Source organism: Dendrobates tinctorius, unplaced genomic scaffold (genome assembly GCF_039654945.1).
Source record: "Dendrobates tinctorius isolate UK_male_01 unplaced genomic scaffold, ASM3965494v1 ptg000041l, whole genome shotgun sequence".
Classification (NCBI taxonomy): domain Eukaryota; kingdom Metazoa; phylum Chordata; class Amphibia; order Anura; family Dendrobatidae; genus Dendrobates; species Dendrobates tinctorius.
This window is the reverse complement of record NW_027361709.1, coordinates 6,647,512-6,672,087: the sequence shown is the minus strand read 5'-3', so window position 1 is coordinate 6,672,087 and position 24,576 is coordinate 6,647,512. Positions and strand designations below refer to the sequence as shown.

General features: G+C 44.3%; 1 protein-coding gene and 1 pseudogene across 3 annotated transcripts in view; both read left to right on the top strand.

Annotated features, from left to right (window-relative positions):
- The first annotated feature begins 689 nt into the window (after window positions 1-689).
- The window catches only part of COL7A1 (collagen type VII alpha 1 chain), a 144,762-nt gene continuing 120,875 nt past the window's right edge, over window positions 690-24,576 (top strand). For all 3 annotated transcript variants that reach the window (XR_012232076.1, XM_073575067.1, XM_073575068.1), the window contains exons 1-4: window positions 690-1,082; window positions 11,096-11,180; window positions 16,677-16,857; window positions 23,310-23,469. Coding sequence is in view for 2 of the 3 variants with exons in the window: in XM_073575067.1 (XP_073431168.1) it covers window positions 11,105-11,180; window positions 16,677-16,857; window positions 23,310-23,469 (417 nt within the window). In the remaining variant the exon portion in view is untranslated. The remainder of the gene's footprint in view (window positions 1,083-11,095; window positions 11,181-16,676; window positions 16,858-23,309; window positions 23,470-24,576) is intronic.
- On the top strand, window positions 17,101-22,559 carry LOC141088768 (uncharacterized; annotated as a pseudogene).

Here is a 24,576-nt window from a genome sequence, read left to right as displayed (position 1 = left end):
CAGGACCCTCAGGGTCAGGGACCATCCGCCAGAGAGGTCAATGGGTATTTAGCCAGCATTGGGTATTTCCGTCTCCAGCTTTGGGCATGTTTCTACAAATTCCTGGAGAACCCCTTTAAGGAATATACGTTAAACTCCTCCCTGCAGTGAAGAACGTAGAGCAGGGGGAGCCCAAAAATCAAATATTGCCCCCTACTGGTGCTAGATAATAGCCCGAGACCGCTCATTTCGGGGCAGGATGGATCAGAGCCTTTTTTTCCTCAAACCAACTCCACTTTTCAACCTCCCCAGAATAGAGGAGACGGGTGACATTCATTCACCTGCCCGATTCTACTGTATCCCAGCAACTCTCAGAACATGTCTCAATACCGCCTTGTGCCGTTTCATTTTTTTTTTTCCAGAAACAGCGCCACCTTTGTCCATGGATCGGCATTGCAATATTGACATAAATGTGCTGCAATACCAGGCACAGCCATTAGACAAGGGTGGCGCTGTTTGTAGGAAATAACGCAGGGGCAGGAATGATCAGATTACAAGGGATTCTCTATCTTCCAGCTGCTTCCCATCTTCCTCCTGCAAACTCTTTGCCTTTCCAAGTTGCAAATAAATCTTTTTTTTTTCTTTTCCCCCTTTCAGACAGGAGGCGGAGCGGGGGACGATGGAGGGGAGACTCTGTGTCACACAGGGTCCGGCGTCCATTCACCTGGCTGGCAGCAGATTGTAGCTGGGATTTCCATATCTCCCCATCTATTGGCTGTGAGCGGCAGGGAAGGGCTGGGGGATTCATTACAGCGCAGCCACTTTCTGTAGCTTTAGGGTACATGCTAAAAAAAAAAAAATCTGGGAGAGGCAGCGACAGAAAGGAGCAAAAGAAGAACCAGGAAAGGAAAATTTGGGGAGTCGTTTCATGACATTTCTGCATTTCTTCCAAGGATTTTCTCATCTTCTGGGGCCAGAAAGTGAATTTTAAAGAGGGCGGAAAGTGAAGAAGGCGACGGGACGTGTTGTGCCCCCCTGAGGATTCCCGGCTACCTATAGGAAGGGGACGGATCTGGAGGGTGGATTATGCACCTACAGCAAAGGTAACCGCTCAATTTACCTTCATTTTCGGAAATAGGAAGTTGATGTCTCCCCCCAAGTCCCTGCAGGACGACATATTAAGGGGGCGCGCGTCCCCTCTGCTCTCTAGAGCCACTTTTCAGGACCCCAGGAAAGCCGGGCATGCTCGTATGCCGGCATTACTCAGATTTCTTCTGCGGATATGCAGCAGATCCAGGCAGGATATAAGCCCACACCTTAGATTTTAGCTTCCTCTGACTATTGTGCCCCCTTTTCTGACTATATGCTGTCCGCCCCCCACACCTGCAGACCGGGAACATTATTGCCCTAGTGGGGTCTCTGATTTCTCATCTGAGATTTGATCCTTTTTCTGTTATACAAAGATTACATTTTAGCCCCTAATTTACTGCTTATTGGGGGTACAACCGCTGGGACCACCAGAGAACGGGGCCATGCAGACCCCTATCTAAATGGAGAACGCGCCCCTCCGCCCTGATCACTGTCTATAGGACTGCTGGAGATAGGGGACCCATTAACCCCTTTAGTACTGATGGGTGAGTTTTTTCATCTGTGACCACCAGGTAGACGGCACTACGACTGGCAGTAAGAAGACTGGTGGGAGGAATCGGAGCTCGGTTCTTCCAGGATCGTCATAGTTCGGAAAACTGAACTGAAAAACTTTGCCAGAATTTGATTCTTTGGCTTTCCTAAATTCTGGGATAATATTTGGCACCATCACACCGATCTGTGTATGCCGAGACCCGGACACAGGTGGGCGAACCATCCTGCTGATCATTTTAGAATAGATGGGATTTTTTTTTCATCTGTGACATCTGGCAGAGAAACGTTGCCGGTCTACAGTGAGGAACCAATACAGGCAGATTGTGATCGCTCCATCAGGGGTTGGTGTTTTGGGGCGGGTGCCTAGGTTAATGCCTTATGCCATCTGCAATTCCACCAAGGGCAATCCATAAGAGAGCATTCCCAAAGCATGGGCGTCCATTCTGTGAGCAAGCCTCTAATGCCAGGAAGAGGTTACTAAGGGAGGATGTAGTATGAGGGTGTAGAACGAGGGATGCCCTAAACTGATGCGGGCAACACAATGTATCTGCCACTGGGTGCAATAATGGTAGAAATGACAAAAAGTGGTAATGAAACCAGCTCGCCTCCTGTTCCTCCTTGCACAAAGGCTGAGGTAGCGGTCCTGCTGCTGGGTTGTTGCCCTCCTTCGGCCCCCTCCACGTCTCCTGGTGTACTGACCTGTCTCACTCTGGACACTATGCTGATAGACACAGCAATCCTTCTTGCCACAGCTCGCATTGATGTGCCAACCTGGATGAGCTGCACTACCTGTTGTGTGGGTGGTAGAGTCCGTCTCATGCTACCACGAGTGTGAAAGCACAACCAGCATTCAAAAGTGACCAAAACATCAGCCAGAAAGCATTGGTACTGAGAAGTTGCCTGTGGTCCCCACCTGCAGAACCACTCCTTTATTGAAGGTGTCTTGACAATTGCCAATAATTTCCATCTGTTGTCTATTCCATTTGCACAACAGCATGTGAAATTGATTGTCAATCAGTGTTGCTTCCTAAGTGGCCAGTTTGATTTCACAGAAGTTTGATTTACTTGGAGTTATATTTTGTTGTTTAAGTGTTCCCTTTATTTTTTGAGCAGTGTATATATCTATATCTATCATCTATCCCTCCATCCATCCATCCATCCATCTATCCCTCCATCCAGTTTCTAGGGGAATCCCTTGGAATGGCTTCTCGGTGGCTTTCTTGGCTCTGCGCAGTACTGGAGCATTAATCTCTCCCGGCCCCTCGCTGAGAATGGGGTAGACGGAGCAGAGGTTGCTGCCTCCATAAATAGGGGGAGATGTCTCCTTGGCAGCAGCACAATGACTGTCGTCTTCTCGGAGCCCCGAGCTCCAGCCGTGCCCTTTACAATGAACCAGAACCGGCCTCTCAGGATGTCAAAGGGCCTGGAAACTCCTCAGCCGGAGGCCCAACAGACCGATCAATAAATGGGGGGACCGGGTGGTGTCCGGGCAGCAGGGGGGCACCATGTTTTATGTCTTTCAGACCTTGAACATGAGACTTTAATAGCAAAATGTAGAAAAGTGACAAAAAAAACAAGATGTAAGATCATAAAAAAAGCAAAAGGCAAAAAGAAAACCAAACAGATAGATAAAGAGAGAGGGATGGATTGTATGTATTTTTCATATAGCGCCATTAATTCATCAAGTTCTGGCCTATTTTGTGGACAGGTGATCACTTTGCTCTCGTCATTTCTTCCTTTATCTTATGGCGACATTACACCGTGCTGTGAGGAGTTTCGCACCAGTACATCTGCTGTCTGCTCATTCATCCTAACCCTTTTATGAAACATGGACAATCCCTTTAATAAACATGTCTCTGTAACATGTGGCGGCATTATATATCTACCTGCACACCCAGCGCCGTGTGGCGTAACCAGGGACGGTTATATTCCTATTAATAGCTGGTAATACATAATCTGTAGCCTGCGAGCATACAGTGTGCGGGATAAGGATTGCCGCGTATGATGGGTGGCGTCCTCCATGCCCCCGGCTACACATTACAGCATGAGACACACCTATCCAGGTACAGATTATAGTGCCGAGCAACCAGATGTCCACCGGTGTCTCCTGCCTGGATCTGTACAGAGGAAGCGGCAACGTACACTATAATCAAAGCCTTCCATAGTCACTATACAGAATTCACGAGTAACACATAGGATAGATGTGTCACAGCTGCAGATCTGTACTATTGTGCCAGTGCAGTCACTGTGTACATACATTACATTACTGATCCTGAGTTACATCCTGTATTATACCCCAGAGCTGCACTCACTATTCTGCTGGTGCAGTCACTGTGTACATACATTACATTACTGATCCTGAGTTACATCCTGTATTATACTCCAGAGCTGCACTCACTATTCTGCTGGTGCAGTCACTGTGTACATACATTACATTACTGATCCTGAGTTACATACTGTATTATACTCCAGAGCTGCACTCACTATTCTGCTGGTGCAGTCACTGTGTACATACATTACATTACTGATCCTGAGTTACATCCTGTATTATACCCCAGAGCTGCACTCACTATTCTGCTGGTGCTGTCACTGTGTACATACATTACATTACTGATCCTGAGTTACATCCTGTATTATAATTCCAGAGCTGCACTCACTATTCTGCTGGTGTAGTCACTGTGTACATACATTACAGTACTGATCCTGAGTTACATCCTGTATTATACTCCAGAGCTGCACTCACTATTCTGCTGGTGCAGTCACTGTGTACATACATTACAGTACTGATCCTGAGTTACATCCTGTATTATACTCCAGAGCTGCACTCACTATTCTGCTGGAACAGTCACTGTGTACATACATTACATTACTGATCCTGAGTTACATCCTGTATTATACTCCAGAGCTGCACTCACTATTCTGCTGGTGCAGTCACTGTGTACATACATTACATTACTGATCCTGAGTTACATACTGTATTATACTCCAGAGCTGCACTCACTATTCTGCTGGTGCAGTCACTGTGTACATACATTACTGATACTGAGTTACATCCTGTATTATACTCCAGAGCTGCACTCACTATTCTGCTGGTGCAGTCACTGTGTACATACATTACATTACTGATCCTGAGTTACATACTGTATTAGGCTACTTTCACACATCAGTTTTTTGCCGTCAGGCAGGATCCGGCTTTTTTTAGAAAAAACGGATCCGGCATAAATTTTGGAGAACTGTAGAAACGGATCCGTTTTTTTGCTGGATCCGTCTCTGTTCCTGGCGGCTGGCCAATTGGATCTGAGCATGCGCAGACTTAAAAAAACCGGATCCGGTGGCTGGATCCGTCTTTTTCTGGATCCGGCGCATTCCGGCGCCCATAGACTTTCATTGTAGCAAAAAGCTGGAAGCACCGGATCCGGCGCTTCCGGCTTTTTCGCCGGAGACAAAAAACGTTACAGTAGCCGTTTTTTCCAGACGCCGGAATGAGACAAGTTGCCGGATCCGGCAAAAAACGGATGAAACGCAATGCCATCCGGCACGATCCGGCGCTAATGCAAGTCAATGGGGAAAAACCGGATCCGGCATTGCATTTTGCCGGATCCGGTTTTACAAAAAAAAGCCGGATCGCGCCTGAAGGCAAAAAACTGATGTGTGAAAGAGGCCTAATGCTCCAAAGCTGCACTCACTATTCTGCTGCTATGTAGCTTTTGCAGAGTTATGGGCAGCGGATCTCTGCACCGTGTTCTTCCAGCTTCGCTGCTGTGTTGCGGCTGATTACACAGACGTGCGGTGCAGGTTGTCACTCCGCTTTCCTAGAATCAGATATTAGTATTACACAGGTGACAGAATGGTTCTCACCTTCACAGATGATGGCGGTTGCAGCATTGAGGAATTATAGAAGATCACTAAATATTGGGCCTGGCCCAGAATCGCAGCGCTGACCTCTGACCCCTGTGATGGGTTTCGCAGGCGCTCTGCACGGCTGGTTTTTAGATTTCCTGAGCTGCCTCCTCCGTTTTGCACCGTCATCCCCCAGGTTGTAAGTAAACCAATGTTTCCTGGAGCGCAGCGGGCAGCCTGTGGGTGACAGATCAGAATTCATTTATATTGTGTTTACTGGAGGAATCACAGAAAAGTAACGGGATTATATTTCCAATACGCTTTGTGCATCTTCAGTGAGTTACCATGGCCGTATCTCTGCTTGCTGTCACTAAATGTAAAGATTTTGTGGAGTTAATGGCATGGAAGCCTGTGCGGCCTTTTGTGCATTTACATGTTTCAGGTTGTTACATTTATGTCCGGATGAGATAATTAGACATTTTGCCTTGGGGTCATCTCAGGGAAGACAGCATCCTATTGTCCTGGTATTAGGTGTGATTTGCCGATTCCACTGTCAGGAGGTCACCGACGAGTCCCCTACGGAAAACACACTGTATATAGGGGTCAGACACGATCCTGATGTGTTCTCCAAGTGTAGAGATGTTTTTACAGGTCATCACGGAGTTGACGTGTCTAGTGAGAGATCATGGGCTACAGACTTGTCTACTAGGTAATCATGGATTCATCATGTGTCTACTACGTCATCATCAAGTACACAAGTGGTTACTGAGGTGTCATAGTTTGGACAGGATGCTACTTGGTCATCATAAAGTGAACTTGTGTCTACTGGGTCATTGTGGAGTAGATGTGTCTACAAGAGTTACAGGTATCTACTGTGGGTCATCATGGAGTAGATATATGTCTGTCGGGTCATCATAAAGTGGACACGTGTCTAACTGGTCATCATGTAATTAGCACTAGTCTACTAGGTAATCATGGAATGGACACATATCTACTGGGTCATCATGGAATGGACACATATCTACTGGGTCATCATGGAGTGGACACATATCTACTGGGTCATCATGGAATGGACACATATCTACTGGGTCATCATGGAATGGACACATATCTACTGGGTCATCATGGAATGGACACATATCTACTGGGTCATCATGGAGTGGACACATCTACTGAGTGATCATGGAGCGGACAAGTGTCTACAGGCTGATCATGGAGTAGACATGTGGACTCGTGCCTACTGGATCATCGAGTCAGCACGTCTTCTGAGTCATAAAGGAGTGGACACATGTATACTGGATCATTATAGAGAGAGTAGATGTAAACTGGGTCATCATGGAGTGGACAAGTGTCTACTGGCTGATATGGAGTAGATATGTGGTCTTGTGTCTACTGGGTCATCATGGAGTGGGCACCTGCCTACTGGGTCATCTACTGTACTGAGTCATCATGGAGTAGAGATATGTCTCCTGACTGATATGGAGTAGACACGTGGTCTTGTATCCGCTGGGTCATCATGGAGTGGTCATCTGCCTCCTGGATAGTCATGGAGTAGACATGTGTCTACTTGGTCATCATGGAGTTATCACCTGCCTACTGGGTCATCGTAGAGTGGACACTTGTCTACTGGGTCATCATGGAGTAGTCATTCTTGGTTCTCTGGGTCTTAGGAGACCTGAATGGAATCTACATAGTTAATTTTCGAACTGCCTTCACCTTTATGGCTCATCTATTTGTAAAACATCCATGTTATGGGCTCGCTTGCAGGTGCATCATCACCGCCAAGATCGCTGTCAGCCGCCCTCATAAATTATCTGATATTTCGGGCTCAGCCAATCAATACTTTAATAATACGAATTCTTCAAAGCCGGGAAGCACAAAGGAAATCTGGGGGTGTCAGCGACGGTGGGACATTCCTACATTATGAGCTCACAGAGGGCTACGACTGATCATTTACCTCTTACCTCGGGTCACAGAGGAGAAAAGCAATGAGGACTTCAAAGGGAAAAACTTTCGATATAGAAGTGTTAGAAAGGATAATATGATTAATGTTCCTCGTGTGAAGGAGACTGGGGAATAAAGAAGGATACTTCACAGCCCCAGCCATTTCATCTGCACATAAGAGGTCTCAAGTGCTCCGGTCATGGCCATTTATTGAACAATGCAGAAAGTTCTTATTTGCAGCCACTTTACAGTCCACAAAAGTTTTAAAAAGTTTTCTAATGTACTTTCTGTATCAGCTTGTCATAGTTTTCAAGATCTCTGCTTCAATAAGAACCTTCTCCGAGTATAATAAATCAGCGCTGGTCATGTGCTTCTAATTAACATGACCAAGTCTGAAGCTGCAATACCAGACCATGCCTACAGATGAGAGTGGCGCTATTTCTAACAAATCCTATTTGTGGTTATTTTTAGTGTTACCATTGCCAATGGCATTTCTTAATATCATTTTTGACGCTTTGGAACCCCTTTAACATACAAGAGCAGATTCCCAAAAATTGTCCCAGGAAGATTCAATCCTGTTTCCTAGTAATGGGAGTTGTGGACACACAAAGGGTAAACTCCCAACATGTGTGTGTCAGGACTGGAGCGACAGATGTAAGGTTGCCATATCTGCTCGGCTTCTTAGCTCCCACAACCTGTAGATGCGAAAATGCTGTAAATTTCTGCAGATTCCAGAAATTCCAAATATAGAACAAATGTCAAGACGTGAATCACTCTCTGATCTGATCGGCCCATAGACGGTGACAGGCCCAGAGGCGCTGGAGACGCCCGTCATCTACTTGACTCCACGCTCTATTTAATAGACTTACTCTGGTAATGGACGGCAACCACATCATAGCGCCACATGTGAGGTCTGAACAGTCACCTCCGCAGCCAAAGTCAGTGTTTAGACACAAGTTTCCTCTTTTATAATCGTTCCCGGCCGGGATTGACCCTCTGTCTGTAGCTAACGGCAAATATTTGGATAAGGGATGTGTATGTGACTCATAACGGTGCTCGAAAATATAAGGAAAGATGATTAAGGGGAACGGGTTATAAGAAAATGGCCGAGTGTTTAAATCATGATTTTATGTGAAATTTATTCTTACATGTTTTTAAAATAATTTAATGCCACAATTTTCATGCTAGTCACTTGGCCTAATACTAGACTCACACTGCCTGAACAGATTACTTTCCAGCAGTGTCATTATCATCCCAGACAGGATTACAATGACTGATAACACCTCAAAATAAAGTAGGTAACACAGGATCCACCATTCACAATAGGTGATGTCACAGCTCACCTCCTCCTCCTGTACAATGACTCATAATACCTCTATATACAGTAGGTAACACAGAATCCATCATTCACAATAGGTGATGTCACAGCACACCTCCTCCTGTATAATGACTGATAACACCTCTATATACAGTAGATAACACAGGATCCACCATTCACAATAGGTGATGTCACAGCTCACCTCCTTCTCCTGTACAATGACTGATAACACCTCTATATACAGTAGATAACCTTGGATTCCCCATTCACAATAGGTGATGTCACAGCTCACCTCCAGTGTTACGGGTGGGGTACCACAAGGCTCTCTCCTGGCCCCAGTGTTGTTCAATATTTTTATAAATGATCTGGATAAGAGAACTAAAAGTAAATCAAATTTGCAGACGATGCAAAGCTAGAAGAGATAGCACTAGAGAAGACCGAGAAAGGATTCAGAAACATCTAGATAATCTTGAACAATGGGCAATGACTAATAGAATGGTATTTAACAGGGAGAAATGCAAGATTCTACATCTGGGCAAGAAAAATGAAAATTACATCTATAGAATGGGAGGAGTAGAACTAAGCACAGCACGTGTGAAAAAGACTTGGGTATACTAATAGATCACAGACTGCACATGAGTCAACAGTGTGATGCAGCAGCAAAAAAAAAAGGCAAACAGTACACTAACAGAAGCATAGAGTCTAGATCACATGAAGTAATTATCCCCCTCTACTCCTCCTTGGTCAGACCTCATCTGGAATGCTGTGTTCAGTTTTGGGCACATTTTAAAAAATACATTGAAAAACTGTAGAAAGTTCAGAGAAGAGCGACCAGGATTGTGAGCTGACTGCAAAGTATGTCCTACGAGGAACGGTTAAGGGATCTGGGAATGTTTAGCTGCAAAAAAGGCTAAGAGGAGACTTAATAGCGGTCTACAAATATCTGAAGGGCTGTCACAGTGTAGAGGGATCATCCTTATTTTCATCAATGAGTGGAACAGGCTGCCATGAGAGGTGATGAGTTCTCCTTCAATGGAAGTCTTCACACAGAGACTGGACAGACATTTATCTGAGATGGGTTAGCGCCTCCTGCATTGAGTCAGGGGTTGGACACGATGACCCCGTAGGTCTCTTCCAACTCTAACATTCTATTATTCTATGATTGTATGTTACAGCTCACCCTCTCCCCCTCCCTTCACAGTTATCGCTAGTAATGTCCATGTAACTAATAGGAAGTGGATCTAACATTAGGCCTAGTGTCCACTGTGAAAATTGCAATTTCTTATTTTTCCAATAATAATGATATGAAATTAACCTGATTAAAAAAATGATAATTTTCTAATGACTCGTTGCCTTTAAATGCATTGACTTTAAAGGGTGTGTAGATTTCTGCAATCATTTTTACTATTGCAATGCATCTAAAATAAAATAAAGCAGCTTAGTCATGATTAAAAATCTGCCGTTTTGCGTACGCAGCTCCTATGCAGAGCTAAATGTTTCCATGGTTTCAACAACAAAAAACACTCTCTTTGCTAACATATCGCTTGTAGGCTATAATATGCAGGCAGCACACTAATCCCACACGTCCAGCTCTGCTAGATCCCAGTATACCTGATGTGTCTGAATGATTTTCCATTCTGTGATGCGTCTCAGGCTTCGGGAGACTGTCAGTAGGAATGGCACGGACTTTATGTTTTCTATTAGCAGCATGCATCACTTGGCCGGCTGTTTCCTGTAGAGGAAAAACCAATCTGTAAATCTGGTCCCGATTTTCTACGTGTGATATGATCTAAAGTTGGACTTCCCTTAAAACTTTTCCAAACTAATTTCCATCCTAACAGACTTTGTGCATCAATTCCTGACTATTTGGTAAACACCTCTGCTTGCTGTCACTTTCATTGCTTGATACAATCGCAAAAAATCTGTTTTCTATTTGTTTATATTTATTTATTGATTTTAAATTTATTACTTTTTTTTTTGCATTATATGAGAAATTGATACATAAAAAGTTTACTAGAAAGTTTGCTAGAAAGTAAAACGCCTGCAGCGTTAGGGGGAAATCTAATTTTGCTACTTAGAAATTGTCGACAAGCTGCTGCTGACGGATTTTGTGGTTATAATTATGGGTTATTATCAGCATTTTGCTTCCAGACTCGTTAACAAGTAAAGAAACAATGTGTTATGGGATTCCTCTTACTATTTGTATACTTGCTTGTTAATTGATAAAAAAAATAATAATAAAAAATACCCAGAATTTGACATTGGAGGATATGAAGTTATGTCTGCAGCAGCATCAGTAATATTAATCATTATCATTATTTCTACATCTTCTATTTTTTTTTCTTATGTACCAATCATTTTTTTGTCTTGCAGGAATAGAAGATGATAGGGTCAATTGCCCTCCTAGTGGCACTGCACGCACTAATAATATTCCCTGAGCGCAGCTCCGGTCAGCAAGGTACGTAGCTGCAGGATCGCTGATCTTCCTGCTGACATCCATTAGGTCAATTTTTCTAAATCATCCTTTATTTCTACTGTATATTTCTACATTCTGGCTCGGTGGTTCACTGCACCTTCCCAAGTTAATTTAATTAATATGCAAATGAGGCTAAAGGACTATGGTAGATCTGAAGCCTCCGTCACTCCAGCTCTATTCCCTCCTCCTGCTTGAATGACAATCTCTGTGTTGTGTGACTTCAGGCATGGAAGCTTTCAGTGAAGCAGGGGGAGACAGCGCTGGGCGGGGAATAGAGCTGGAGTGACAGAGGCTTCAGATCTACCAATAGCACTTCACCCTCATTTGCATAAATTCAAACGCTGATTTCTCAGTAATGGATGAAAAGATCAGCCAGGTAAAGATATTACCGATTTTGGATTTAAAAAGAGCCAAATAATTTGGGTTGTGAAATCCCTTTAATCATTGATTGGGAGCTAACAGACAGAATCCCTTTAATCCCCCACTGTCCTAAGGAATAATGTATTGCATTGCTATAGGGATCACTTACTCATTTATATAGAGATATATTCTTGGCTGGACCATAAATAAATTTATTTCTGACAATGTATCTGAAATCATGTAGACCTCACTTACATTTCGTTGCCCTTCTCTTAAAGTCAAACTGTCTCTTGTTAGAAATATCTATTTTTTTTCTCTTGGTGTAAATGCTGCTGTTCTCCTGAATCCGGCGATGTTTTTCTTGTGTTCCTGCTCCTCTCTGTTCCTGAGATATGACCTGGATATAAATCTTGAATTATTAGCCATGTGGGTGCGGTTTTCAATGGTTCCTTGTGGGCGTCTCCTTTAGGACCACGCCCAATTGGTTGAAAAATAAATTTATATATATAGGGAAAAAGGGGTCACATCTCTGGAATGGAGAGACATAGGAAAAAAAGAAAAACATTGCTGGATTCAGGAGAACAGCGGCATTTACATCAAGTAGAAATACAAATATATGGAGTGATAGCCCTTCTTTAACCCCTTAACGTAAAAAGACGTTACATTATGGAAGGAATGCTCATTTGTGGAGGGGGCTCAGTGACAGCTCGGTCCACATGCGGTAGATGAGAGTTATGTTACATAGCCGGTATCTGTGTCTAATAGTGATGTGTCGTTCGCGAACGATCCAACACAAAGAGCCAGCTCCCTGCTGTGAATGATGGGAGCCGGCACCCCAGTGAGAGCCACTAAAATCCCTGAATGGCTCTCACTGGGTGTAAAATCCCGTTGTTCAGCAGATGTAACTCCGCCCACCCAAACAAAACTCCTCCCATTCAGCAGTTTAATTGGTCCCTAGAAAGTGGGCGGGGTTCATGTGGTAGGTGGGCGGGGTTTCTGACGCCTGCACAAGTATGCAGTAGGGATCCATTTAGGATCCAAAAAGAACCCGCTCCTTTTGGTGAGCGGAGCCGTGAGAGCCAGATCACCAAAAAGAGCCGGACTGCCCATCACTAGTGTCTAACAGCAGCAATTACACATCTCAGCTCCGATTGCTGCCATTAACCACATAGATGCTGCTGTCAATCTCTGACAGAAGCATTTATATAGAACCCTCGCTGGTGCTCATGTGCATCAGCTCCCATTGCCCCCCCCCATGACGCGATTATGGGGCACCGATGGGGTACCATAGCTGTCTTTTTATCTTTTTAATACGAGTATTTTATGGGGACTAACAAAAAATGTAAAAAATGAAAAAAAAAAAAAGTTTTAAAAATATTAAAAATTCAAAATTAACCCTCTTTTAAAAAAAGGAAAATACATAAATAAAAAAAAAAAATCTATATTTGGTATCTCCGCAGCTGTAAAAGTCCAGTCTATCAAAATATAAAATAAATTAAACCGTATGATAAATGCCGTAAAAAAGGGGAAAAAAAAATCAAAGTGCCAGAATTCCGTTTTTTTTTTTTAAATTTGTTTCTGTTATACCCAGGTTCCGTGTGTAGGGATAGGACATAGTATCTACAGCAGAACGTAGTTTTGGCTCATCTGCAAATACAGAAAGTATTTTGAAGTTTACTTAAACTGCGCCATAGAAGGGTTCTGCTTCATTATACTTACATGTTAATATTCCATATAAATCTGATACTAATTTTGCAGTTTGGTTGTTGGATTTCTCCCTTCTGGTTAGTTTTTAGTTGTATCCTTTCCGAGGCCCCTCTCAACTGAGGCAGAGAAATGTTTCACCGCTTTGTGACTTTTCATCCCCATCAGTTATTTTGTGGTCTCACGGTTCTCACCCGCGGTCAGACCTGCAAAACCATTTACAGGAATCTCTCAAACAAATCCTCATAAATGACATAAACACGAGCGAAAGAGCAAAAAAGGAAAAGGAAAAAATAGTGATAAAACGGTACTTAGAAAAGAAGAACCAAAATGGGGCCACACACACCCTGGTGCTAGTTCTTGCACATCCTCCCTGCCCATCACATGCAGATGGACCAGTGCAGGGGAGGAGGTGCACATCACCATGGGGAGGGGGTGAAGCTGAGCTGCAGCCGCACTTCTCACCATTATGATTGATAACAATGGATAATCTGGATTTATTGTCATCAGTGAAAGTAAATGCAATCAAAATGATTCGCCCTCCGCGCAGAGCAGGTTTATTGGCAAAATATACAAACTTTCTGCTGTTTCAAATAAATAAAACAATATAAATAGCTCAGTACAACTAATATAATAAGTGGTTTCTCCATATTCAGCACACATTGCCACTTGTACTGACTACTGCAGTCTGAGAATTGTTTATACCTTTATCACAAGCATCTCTGGCTGTTATAACCTGCTGCAGACATGATGTACAGTCAGACACCAGCTTCTTGTAGCATTCCTGAGGAATCTTAGTCCATTCCTCATGGGCAATGGCCTCCAGATCATTAATATTCTTGTGCATGGTACAAACTCCATGTTTCACTGTAGACATCACTGAGCTACCACCATCCTTCACTGTAGGCATCACTGAGCTACCACTATTCTTAACTGTAGGCGTCACTGGGTTCCAGCCATGCTTCATTGAAGGCAGCAGTGAACCATTGCCATGTTTCACTGCAGGCAAAACGGAGCCAACACCATGCTGTAGGCACAACCGAGTGACCGCCGTGCTTCAATATGTAATGACAAGTGACCTCCGTGCTTCATTATGTAATCACAAGTGACCTCCATGCTTCACTGTAGGCATCACCGAGTGACTGCCATGTTTCACTGTTGGTACCTCCGAGCCACTGCTTCACTGTGTGCATCAGCAAGCCACCACTATGCTTCACTCTAGGCATCACTGAGTCGCTGCCATGCTTCATTGTAGGCAATGATCCATCACTCTGCATTACTGTAGGCACCATTGAGCCACTGCCATGCTTAACTGAAGTCATCAGTAAGCCACAGCCATGCTTCACTATAGGCTGAGTGTTCTTTTTTGTTCATTGCTCCACAAAACAGAATCCCAAAACTTCTGTGACTTATTTCTATGTTTTAAGCATATTGGGGGCGACTTTTCCTTTGCTTTTGGGTCAGTAAAAGTGAAGTCTTGAAGTTCAAGCATGTAGAGCTTCAGCACTTAGTCACTTATGCTCCTTACTTTGCAAACTGAAACCTCAGCGTTTGCTGCCACCAAATCTTTCTGCAGTCACTCCACTGTTTTTCACCACCTGCCTCCTCGTGAATCTACTGGCAGCCGGTGACCTATCTGCCACATCCAGGCAGTGTAACCAGTGTTCCTTTGTGATCTCAGCTTCCAGCTGTATCTCTAGGAGCATTGGTTGGGTTTGTATCTCTATTTGAATCCTTTTCATTGTTTGTGCCGACAATGATTTTCCTTTCTTTACTTTTTGGACCACTCTCTTGACTTAGATATATTCCCATTCTACAATCCCCTTGCCAGTCTGGGTATTTGGTGAGTTTTAGCTGAATAGTTGTATCAGGAGAACTGGAGACGGCACCCAAGTTGCAAACCTGTGTTCTTGGTGAATCTCTTCAGGGGACTAATAATTCGGAGGTTGTAGGAGTCAGTAAAATTAGCATTTTGTGCCTAATTTGGAGAAATCATTTGTTATATTAGTTTTGCTGAGTTTTTCCCATTGTTCTTGTTTCGTTGACTGTTCACAAACAGCAGAAAGTTTGTAAAGGTCGTTTACTTTGCTTTTGATGTGAATAGAGAAGATATGATCTCGGACAGAGACAAGGTAATGGCAAAAGATGCACAGCATAAAATATTGGGTTTGTATCAGAAAGGGTTAATTTGTGTCTAAAAATGTTATGTAAACTCTCAGCAAAAATCCTAAAGTTTATCTATTAATGCACACAAGATTTAATAATAGTGACATACAGATAGATAAAATGGCTTATATTGTACAGATGGTTTCTGGGCTGGGGATCTGTTTCTTCTCAAAACCGTTGTGCTTTTAAGTTTTTTTGTTGTTGCTGAAAAGAACAGCGCCCCCTATATGCACATATTCAAAGAACAGCGCCCTCTATATGCACATATTCAAAGAACAGCGCCCCCTATATGCACATATTCAAAGAACAGCGCCCCCTATATGCACATATTCAAAGAACAGCGCCCCCTATATGCACACATGCAAAGAACAGCGCCCTCTATATGCACATATTCAAAGAACAGCGCCCCCTACATGCACACATGTAGAGAACAGTGCCCCCTATATGCACACATGCAAAGAACAGCTCCATCTATATGCACATATTCAAAGAACAGCACCCCTATATGCACACATGCAGAGAACAGCGCCCCCTATATGCACACATGCAAAGAACAGAGCCCCCTATATGCACATATTCAAAGAACAGCGCCCCCTATATGCACACATGCAAAGAGCAGCGCCCTCTATATGCACGTATTCAAAGAACAGCGCCCCCTATATGCACACATGCAAAGAACAGCGCCCTCTATATGCACACATGCAAAGAACAGCGCCCTCTATATGCACATATTAAAAGAACAGCGCCCCCTATATGCACATATTCAAAGAACAGCGCCCCCTATATGCACACATGCAAAGAACAGCGCCCTCTATATGCACACATGCAAAGAACAGAGCCCCCTATATGCACACATGCAAAGAACAGCGCCCCCTATATGCACACATGCAAAGAACAGTGCCCCCTATGTGCACACATGCAAAGAACAGAGCCCCCTATATGCACACATGCAAAGAACAGCACCCTCCTATATGCACACATGCAGAGAACAGTGCCCCCTATATGCACACATGCAAAGAACAGCACCCTCCTATATGCACACATGCAAAGAACAGTGCCCCCTATAGCCACACATGCATAGAACAGTGCCCCCTATAGCCACACATGCATAGAACAGCGCCCCCTATGTGCACACAACTAGTGATGGCATTACACCTGTACTCTATGATTCACTGTACTCTTGCACCGTAATGTAGCAGAGCTGGGATATATACAATGTCCCTCATTACTGTTTCTTTTTCCCTGCAGCAAGATGCGACAATATTTACGACTCCGATATAGTGTTTGTGATAGACGGATCGTCCAGTATCGGAAGGGCAAACTTCCGGATGATTAAGACGTTTATGGAAGGATTGGTCATCCACTTTGTAAATGTCGTCAGTCAGGATGGAGTCCGGTTTGGAGTTGTCCAATACAGCGATGACCCAAGGTGAGTCTTCTAGTCCAGGCGACACGTAGGTAGAAACAGGGTGGGGATTGCAAGTGGGTGAAATAGGCAGCTGCCTAGGGTGACATTAACAGGGCTAAGAATTTAGGGAGCAAAATCAATATCCAAACTTATACAGGAGGGTAACAGCAGGCGCTGGAAGAGAAGCTGCAGGAGCTGGGAGAGAAGCTACAGAAAGTGGAAGAGAAGCTGCAGGAGCTGGGAGAGAAGCTGCAGGAGCTGGGAGAGAAGCTGCAGGAGCTGGGAGAGAAATTGGAGAAGCTGGGAGACAAACTGCAGGAGCTGGGAGAGAAGCTGCAGGAAGTGGGAGAAAAACTGCAGGAGCTGGGAGAGAAGCTGCAGCAGGTGGGAGAGTAGCTGCAGGAGCTGGGAGAAAAACTGCAGGAGCTGGGAAAAAAACTGCAGGAGCTGGGAGAGAAGCTACAGGAGCTGGGAGAGAAGCTACAGGAGCTGGGAGAGAAGCTGCAGGAGCTGGGAGAAAAACTGCAGGAGCTGGGAGAAAAACTGCAGGAGCTGGGAGAAAAACTGCAGGAGCTGGGAGAGAAGCTACAGGAGCTGGGAGAGAAGCTACAGGAGCTGGGAGAAAAACTGCAGGAGCTGGGAGAGAAGCTGCAGGAGATGAGAGAGAAGCTGCAGGAGGTGGGAGAGAAGCTGCAGGAGGTGGGAGAGAAGCTGCAGGAGGTGGGAGAGAAGCTGCAGGAGCTGGGAGAGAAACTGCAGGAGGTGGGAGAGAAACTGCAGGAGGTGGGAGAAAAGCTACAGGAGGTGGGAGAAAAGCTACAGGAGGTGGGAGAGAAGCTGCAGGAGATGAGAGAGAAGATGCAAGAGGTGGGAGAGAAGCTGCAGGAGATGAGAGAGAAGATGCAAGAGGTGGGAGAGAAGCTGCAGGAGGTGGGAGAGAAGCTGCAGGAGCTGGGAGAAAAGCTGCAGGAGCTGGGAGAAAAGCTACAGGAGGTGGGAGAAAAGCTACAGGAGGTGGGAGAGAAGCTGCAGGAGCTGGGAGCGAAGCTCAGGGACAAAAGATGCAGGATTTACTATAGGGCAATGTTTCCAAAACTCCAGTCCTCACAGACCCCAACATGTCATGTTTTCAGGGTTTCCTTACTATTGCAAATGAGAACATTACAAAACTTATGGATATAAAAGGGAATCTTTTATAAAAACAGACTTTGATGCCAAAAGCAACTAATCAGAGGACAGCTTTTATTTCTTATACTGAAATGAAAGCTAAGCTGTGATTGGTTGCCATGTTAAACATAGACTTAAGAAAAGAGCCGTGAAGTGTTTTATAGATACAGTGGGGAAAAAAAGTATTTAGTCAGTCAGCAATAGTGCAAGTTCCACCACTTAAAAAGATGAGAGGCGTCTGTAATTTACATCATAGGTAGACCTCAACTATGGGAGACAAACTGAGAAAAAAAAATCCAGAAAATCACATTGTCTGTTTTTTTTTCATTTTATTTGCATATTATGGTGGAAAATAAGTATTTGGTCAGAAACAAAATTTCATCTCAATACTTTGTGATATATCCTTTGTTGGCAATGACAGAGGTCAAACGTTTTCTGTAAGTCTTCACAAGGTTGCCACACACTGTTGTTGGTATGTTGGCCCATTCCTCCATGCAGATCTCCTCTAGAGCAGTGATGTTTTTGGCTTTTCGCTTGGCAACACGGACTTTCAACTCCCTCCAAAGGTTTTCTATAGGGTTGAGATCTGGAGACTGGCTAGGCCACTCCAGGACCTTGAAATGCTTCTTACGAAGCCACTCCTTCGTTGCCCTGGCGGTGTGCTTTGGATCATTGTCATGTTGAAAGACCCAGCCACGTTTCATCTTCAATGCCCTTGCTGATGGAAGGAGGTTTGCACTCAAAATCTCACGATACATGGCCCCATTCATTCTTTCATGTACCCGGATCAGTCGTCCTGGCCCCTTTGCAGAGAAACAGCCCCAAAGCATGATGTTTCCACCACCATGCTTTACAGTAGGTATGGTGTTTGATGGATGCAACTCAGTATTCTTTTTCCTCCAAACACGACAAGTTGTGTTTCTACCAAACAGTTCCAGTTTGGTTTCATCAGACCATAGGACATTCTCCCAAAACTCCTCTGGATCATCCAAATGCTCTCTAGCAAACTTCAGACGGGCCCGGACATGTACAGGCTTAAGCAGTGGGACACGTCTGGCACTGCAGGATCTGAGTCCATGGTGGCGTAGTGTGTTACTTATGGTAGGCCTTGTTACATTGGTCCCAGCTCTCTGCAGTTCATTCACTAGGTCCCCCCGCGTGGTTCTGGGATTTTTGCTCACCGTTCTTGTGATCATTCTGACCCCACGGGGTGGGATTTTGCATGGAGCACCAGATCGAGGGAGATTATCAGTGGTCTTGTATGTCTTCCATTTTCTAATTATTGCTCCCACAGTTGATTTCTTCACTCCAAGCTGGTTGGCTATTGCAGATTCAGTCTTCCCAGCCTGGTGCAGGGCTACAATTTTGTTTCTGGTGTCCTTTGACAGCTCTTTGGTCTTCACCATAGTGGAGTTTGGAGTCAGACTGTTTGAGGGTGTGCACAGGTGTCTTTTTATACTGATAACAAGTTTAAACAGGTGCCATTACTACAGGTAATGAGTGGAGGAAAGAGGAGACTCTTAAAGAAGAAGTTACAGGTCTGTGAGAGCCAGAAATCTTGATTGCTTGTTTCTGACCAAATACTTATTTTCCACCATAATATGCAAATAAAATGAAAAAAAAACAGACAATGTGATTTTCTGGATTTTTTTTTTCTCAGTTTGTCTCCCATAGTTGAGGTCTACCTATGATGTAAATTACAGACGCCTCTCATCTTTTTAAGTGGTGGAACTTGCACTATTGCTGACTGACTAAATACTTTTTTTCCCCACTGTATATGTCAGATTAATTATATTTTTATGTCTACACCTTTTAAGACTCCATTAATAATTAAAAGTTGTAGATGCCAATTAGGGCATACGTCTGTGTAAGCCATAAAGGGGAAACATTTTAATTTTTATTTCCTAAATTAATAGCACAGATGAAAATAAGAAACTTTGTAATATATCGTATCAGAAAATGCAGCTTTTTTCTCAGCCTGGACTGATCTTTCACTCTCAATTCCGTGGTAAAATGTGTCTTGATTTTCCCATTACTGAGATAGGAGATGGCAGTTGGTGCCTATAGGATTCTATGGAGATGGGAAGGGGAGTAGGAGGGAGGAGTGTTATGAACGGGTCGCCGAGGAGGAAATAAAAAACAACACAAGCTAAGTCTCAGAAAACAAAAGAGGTTGGTAACTATGCAGACTGCAGACCCCTGATCCTAACACGCAACTAGCAGCAGTCGTGGAGCGTTCCTACGGTGGTCCTAGACGCCTCGTCACAACCGGAGAGCTAAATAACCCTAAAGCAGGAAAAGAGGAAAACTAACTGCCCCAGAGCAGACCCCAAAGGAAAGACAGCCCCCCACATGTATTGATGGTGAAACAAGATGAAAACACAAACAAAGGCAGGAAAATAGGCTGAGCAAACGATGGGGCCAAACTAACTAGAAAGGACAGGAAAGGAAAGACACTGTCTGAAATCTGCCAAAAACCCTACCAAAATGTCCGCCACAACTGATAGCAAAATTAACCCTGAAGTCACTAGACTTCTCCCACTATATCAGCACTCTGAAATATTCTGAGACAGAGCAAAAAGAGGCCAATCTAATAAGGGACAAAAAAGGCAAATTGGCAAATACAGATAAATAAGAGTGGAAATTCAGCACAGCTCTGTCGGGCTGGCTGACCACACAAAAAGCTGAATTGACCAACAAGAGCAAGTGTGAACATTAGCAAAAACAAACTTAACTTGAGAAGACTGGAACAGAGCTGAGTCCAAGACCTGAGAAGCAGACTGAATCACCAGCACCAGGCTAGGGCGTCGGCTGTCTTATATCCAGTCTGATACTCCAGAGATCCAATCGTCATCTTCCTCACCAGGTGGCAGATCACTACCAATTAAACCAACCTCACTACCTCCTGTCACCACCAGAGGGAGAACGGAGGGAGAACTCTCAACTGGTGGAGCAGAAAATGAGCTCATAACAGAGGAGTTAGAGGGGTGGAGCTGGAGGCAGACAGACAGAGGGGAGTAGCCAGAGGCAGCAGGGAGGGAATAACTAGAGGCTGACAGGGGAGCAGCTAGAGACAGACAGAGGGGAGGAGCTAGAGGCAGAGGGGAGGAGCTAGAGGCAGACTGAGGGGACAAGCTAGTGACAGAGGGGAGGAGCTAGAAGCAGCTGGGATGAAGGAGCTAAAAGCCAACAGAGGGGAGGAGCTAGAGATAGACAGAGGGGAGAGGCTAGAGACAGAGGAGAGGAGCTAGAGGCTGACAGAGGGGAGGAGCTAGACACAGGAGGAGGAGCTAGAGAAAGCAGGGAGAAAGGAGCTAGAAGCCAACAGAGGGGAGGAGCTAAAGGCAGACAGAGGGAAGGAGCTAGAATCAGCTGGGTGGAAGAAGCTAGAGGCCAACAGAGGGGAGGGGCTAGAGGCAGACAGATGGTAGTAGTTAGAAACAGAAGAGGGGAGGAGCTAGAGGAAGCAGGGAGGAAGGAGCTACAGACATCAGGGAGGAGCTACAGGCAGACAGAGGGAAGGAGCTAGAGGCATACAGATGGGAGTAGTTAGACGCAGACAGAGGGGAGGAGCTAGAGGAAGCAGGGAGGAAGGAGCTAGAAGCCAACAGAGGGGAGGAGCTACAGGCAGCAGGGAGGGGCTAAAGGCAGACAGAGGGAAGGATCTAGAGGCAGAAGGGAGGAGCTTGAATAATCAGGGAGGGAGGAGCTAGAGGCCAATAGAGGGGATGAGCTAGAGGCAGACAGATGGTAGTAGTTAGAAACAGAAGAGGGGAGGAGCTAGAGGAAGCAGGGAGGAAGGAGCTAGAAGCCAACAGAGGAGAGGAGCTACAGACATCAGGGAGGAGCTACAGGCAGACAGAGGGAAGGAGCTAGAGGCATACAGATGGGAGTAGTTAGAAGCAGACAGAGGGGAGGAGCTAGAGGAAGCAGGGAGGAAGGAGCTAGAAGCCAACAGAGGGGAGGAGCTACAGGCAGCAGGTAGGAGCTAAAGGCAGACAGAGGGAAGGAGCTAGAGGCAGAGGGGAGGAGCTAGAATCAGGGGGAGGAGCTAACTGAAGCAGGGAGGAAGGAGCTAGAAGCCAACAGTGGGGAGGAGCTACAGACAGCAGGGAGGAGCTAAAGGCAGACAGAAGGAAGGCGCTAGAGGCAGAGGGAAGGAGCTAGAGGCAGAGGGAAGGAGCTAGAGGCAGAGGGGAGGAGCTAGAAGCAGCAGGGAGGAAGGAGCTAGAGGTCAACAGAGGGGAGGAGCTAGAGGCAGCCCGGGGAGAAGGAGCTAGCGGCAGACACAGACATTTTGCTGTTAGTTCTGAATCGACAGTTACAGTTTAAATCCCAGGGATCAGAACTCTGGTATTTATTGCTCAAAGGAGTAAAAGGGAACACGGAGTCTCATGTATGACTTGAACCTGTCAGTTGTAATCTTTTCATTTTATGGCTTTATGCTCCAGCTGGAGGCAAAGTTGATCCCCCAGCGAGCAGGTGAGACCGTGAGCGCAAACTCTGTACTGTACAGCGACAAAAAGGGAAATCTCCTCTCTGCCCAAATCTTCTAGTGCAGACATGAGGGCAAAAATGTTTTACCCATAGTCTCCAATCAGATCCCGATTTACAAAAATAAGACCAGTGATCTGTTGATTTGTTTTTAATATATACTGTATGTGTGTATAATATATATATAGTAATTTTGCGTATAGCCCTAATGGATACATGTCCTGCTATTTTGTGTTTCCAGCTCCTCTGCAGACCTATGTGTCTCTGTGGCGAGAGACATCAGACACTGTATAGTCCGATGCTTCAGTCACGCTCATTTCCATCCATTCCCTAGTTGTTAATAACATATAATCAGTATATTAGCAGGAAAAAGCAAACAGCAAGAAACCAATCCGACTGAAGGATCAGACTACACAGCGTTTGTTGTCGTCTGTTACCATGGCGATGCATAGGTCCGCATAAGGCACACAATGCAGGGACACTTTTAATCATGAATCTGAAGTTTCTGAATAATGTGTATTAAAATAAATAAATATTAATGTAATTGGTATGAAGTCAGGGACAGATTGAAATGAGCACCAATATACGCTCAGACTACATAAGGTTTGCTTGTTGTCTGTTACCATGGAGACACAGGTTTGCATGGGGACTGCATGCACAGAACAGTAGGACATTTTCAATCAGTGTTGCGCTATTTTGCATCATGGATACACTGAGACAATAACGCGGCGGGTTACGTCAGCTCCACAAATGCTCAGACCAACGCCTACTTTTTTTGTGGTTAAATAAACTGGAATGACCTTTCCTTTTAGAACAGAGTTTGACTTTTCTCGATACCGAAATGGGTCCGAGGTGATTCAGGCCATAAGAACCCTGGCCTACAAAGGGGGGAACACGCGGACGGGCGCTGGACTGAGATATGCCACAGATAATTTCTTTGGACCAGCCATCCTGCGACCGGACATACCAAAGGTCAGAACTGGAATCTGCACGAACAGTAGAAATCACATTGTACAAACACCGCAATGTACCGCAATATGAGGTGGGGAAAAGGATGCAGTGAAATAGGAAGAATGATGAATGCAAAAGTGTTCTCTGCTATACCTGACGAGTCATCACACTGTATGTTCCTGAATAAAGACAAATTAGAGGGAAGGTTAAAAAAAATAAGAAATCCCCCCGAAAACAACAGAAAATGCTGCAATACAAAAAATAAACCCTTCTCATGTCTTCTATTCCTGCCAATGTAGCGCTGAGCTACAATGTCATTAGTGCAGGACATGAAGGCGCATAATAATAATAAAAAACTATGCCTAAATGATACCACCATATAGGGAATAAATAATACCACCATAGATTGCCTAAATAATGCCACCATTCAGTGCACAAATACTTTATAATACCACCATATAGTTCATAAATAACACCACCATGCAACGCTAAAACAATACCTCCATACAGTGCATAAATTAAAACTCCACATAAAGTATAAAAAAATACTTCCATGTATAACTGAATATACCACCATATAGTACATTAATCAAACTTTACAGTTCATAAATGCCACCATACAGTGCATAAATATACCACCATACAATGACTAAATGATATCACCACATAGTGATAAATAATACCGCCATACATTGCCTAAATAATACCAACATTCAGTGCACAAATACTTTATAATACCACCATTTAGTACATAAACAGCACCACCATGCGACGCAAAAACAAAACCACCCTACGGTGCATAAGTTAAAACTCCAAACAAAGCATAAAAAATAATTCTATATATAACTAAATATAACATCATGTAGTGCATGAATAACACATTACAGTACATAAAAATACCACCATACATTGCATAAATAAGACAGCCATTCCGTGCACAAATATGTTATAATACCACCATATAGTGCATAAATAGCACCACCATATAACAGAAACAGTTCAGAAATTCAAACTCCACATAGAGCACAGAAAATACTTCCATATATGCTTAAATAATACCATCATATAGTGCACTAATAACACAGTACAGTACATAAATACCACCATATGATGACTAAATGATGCCAC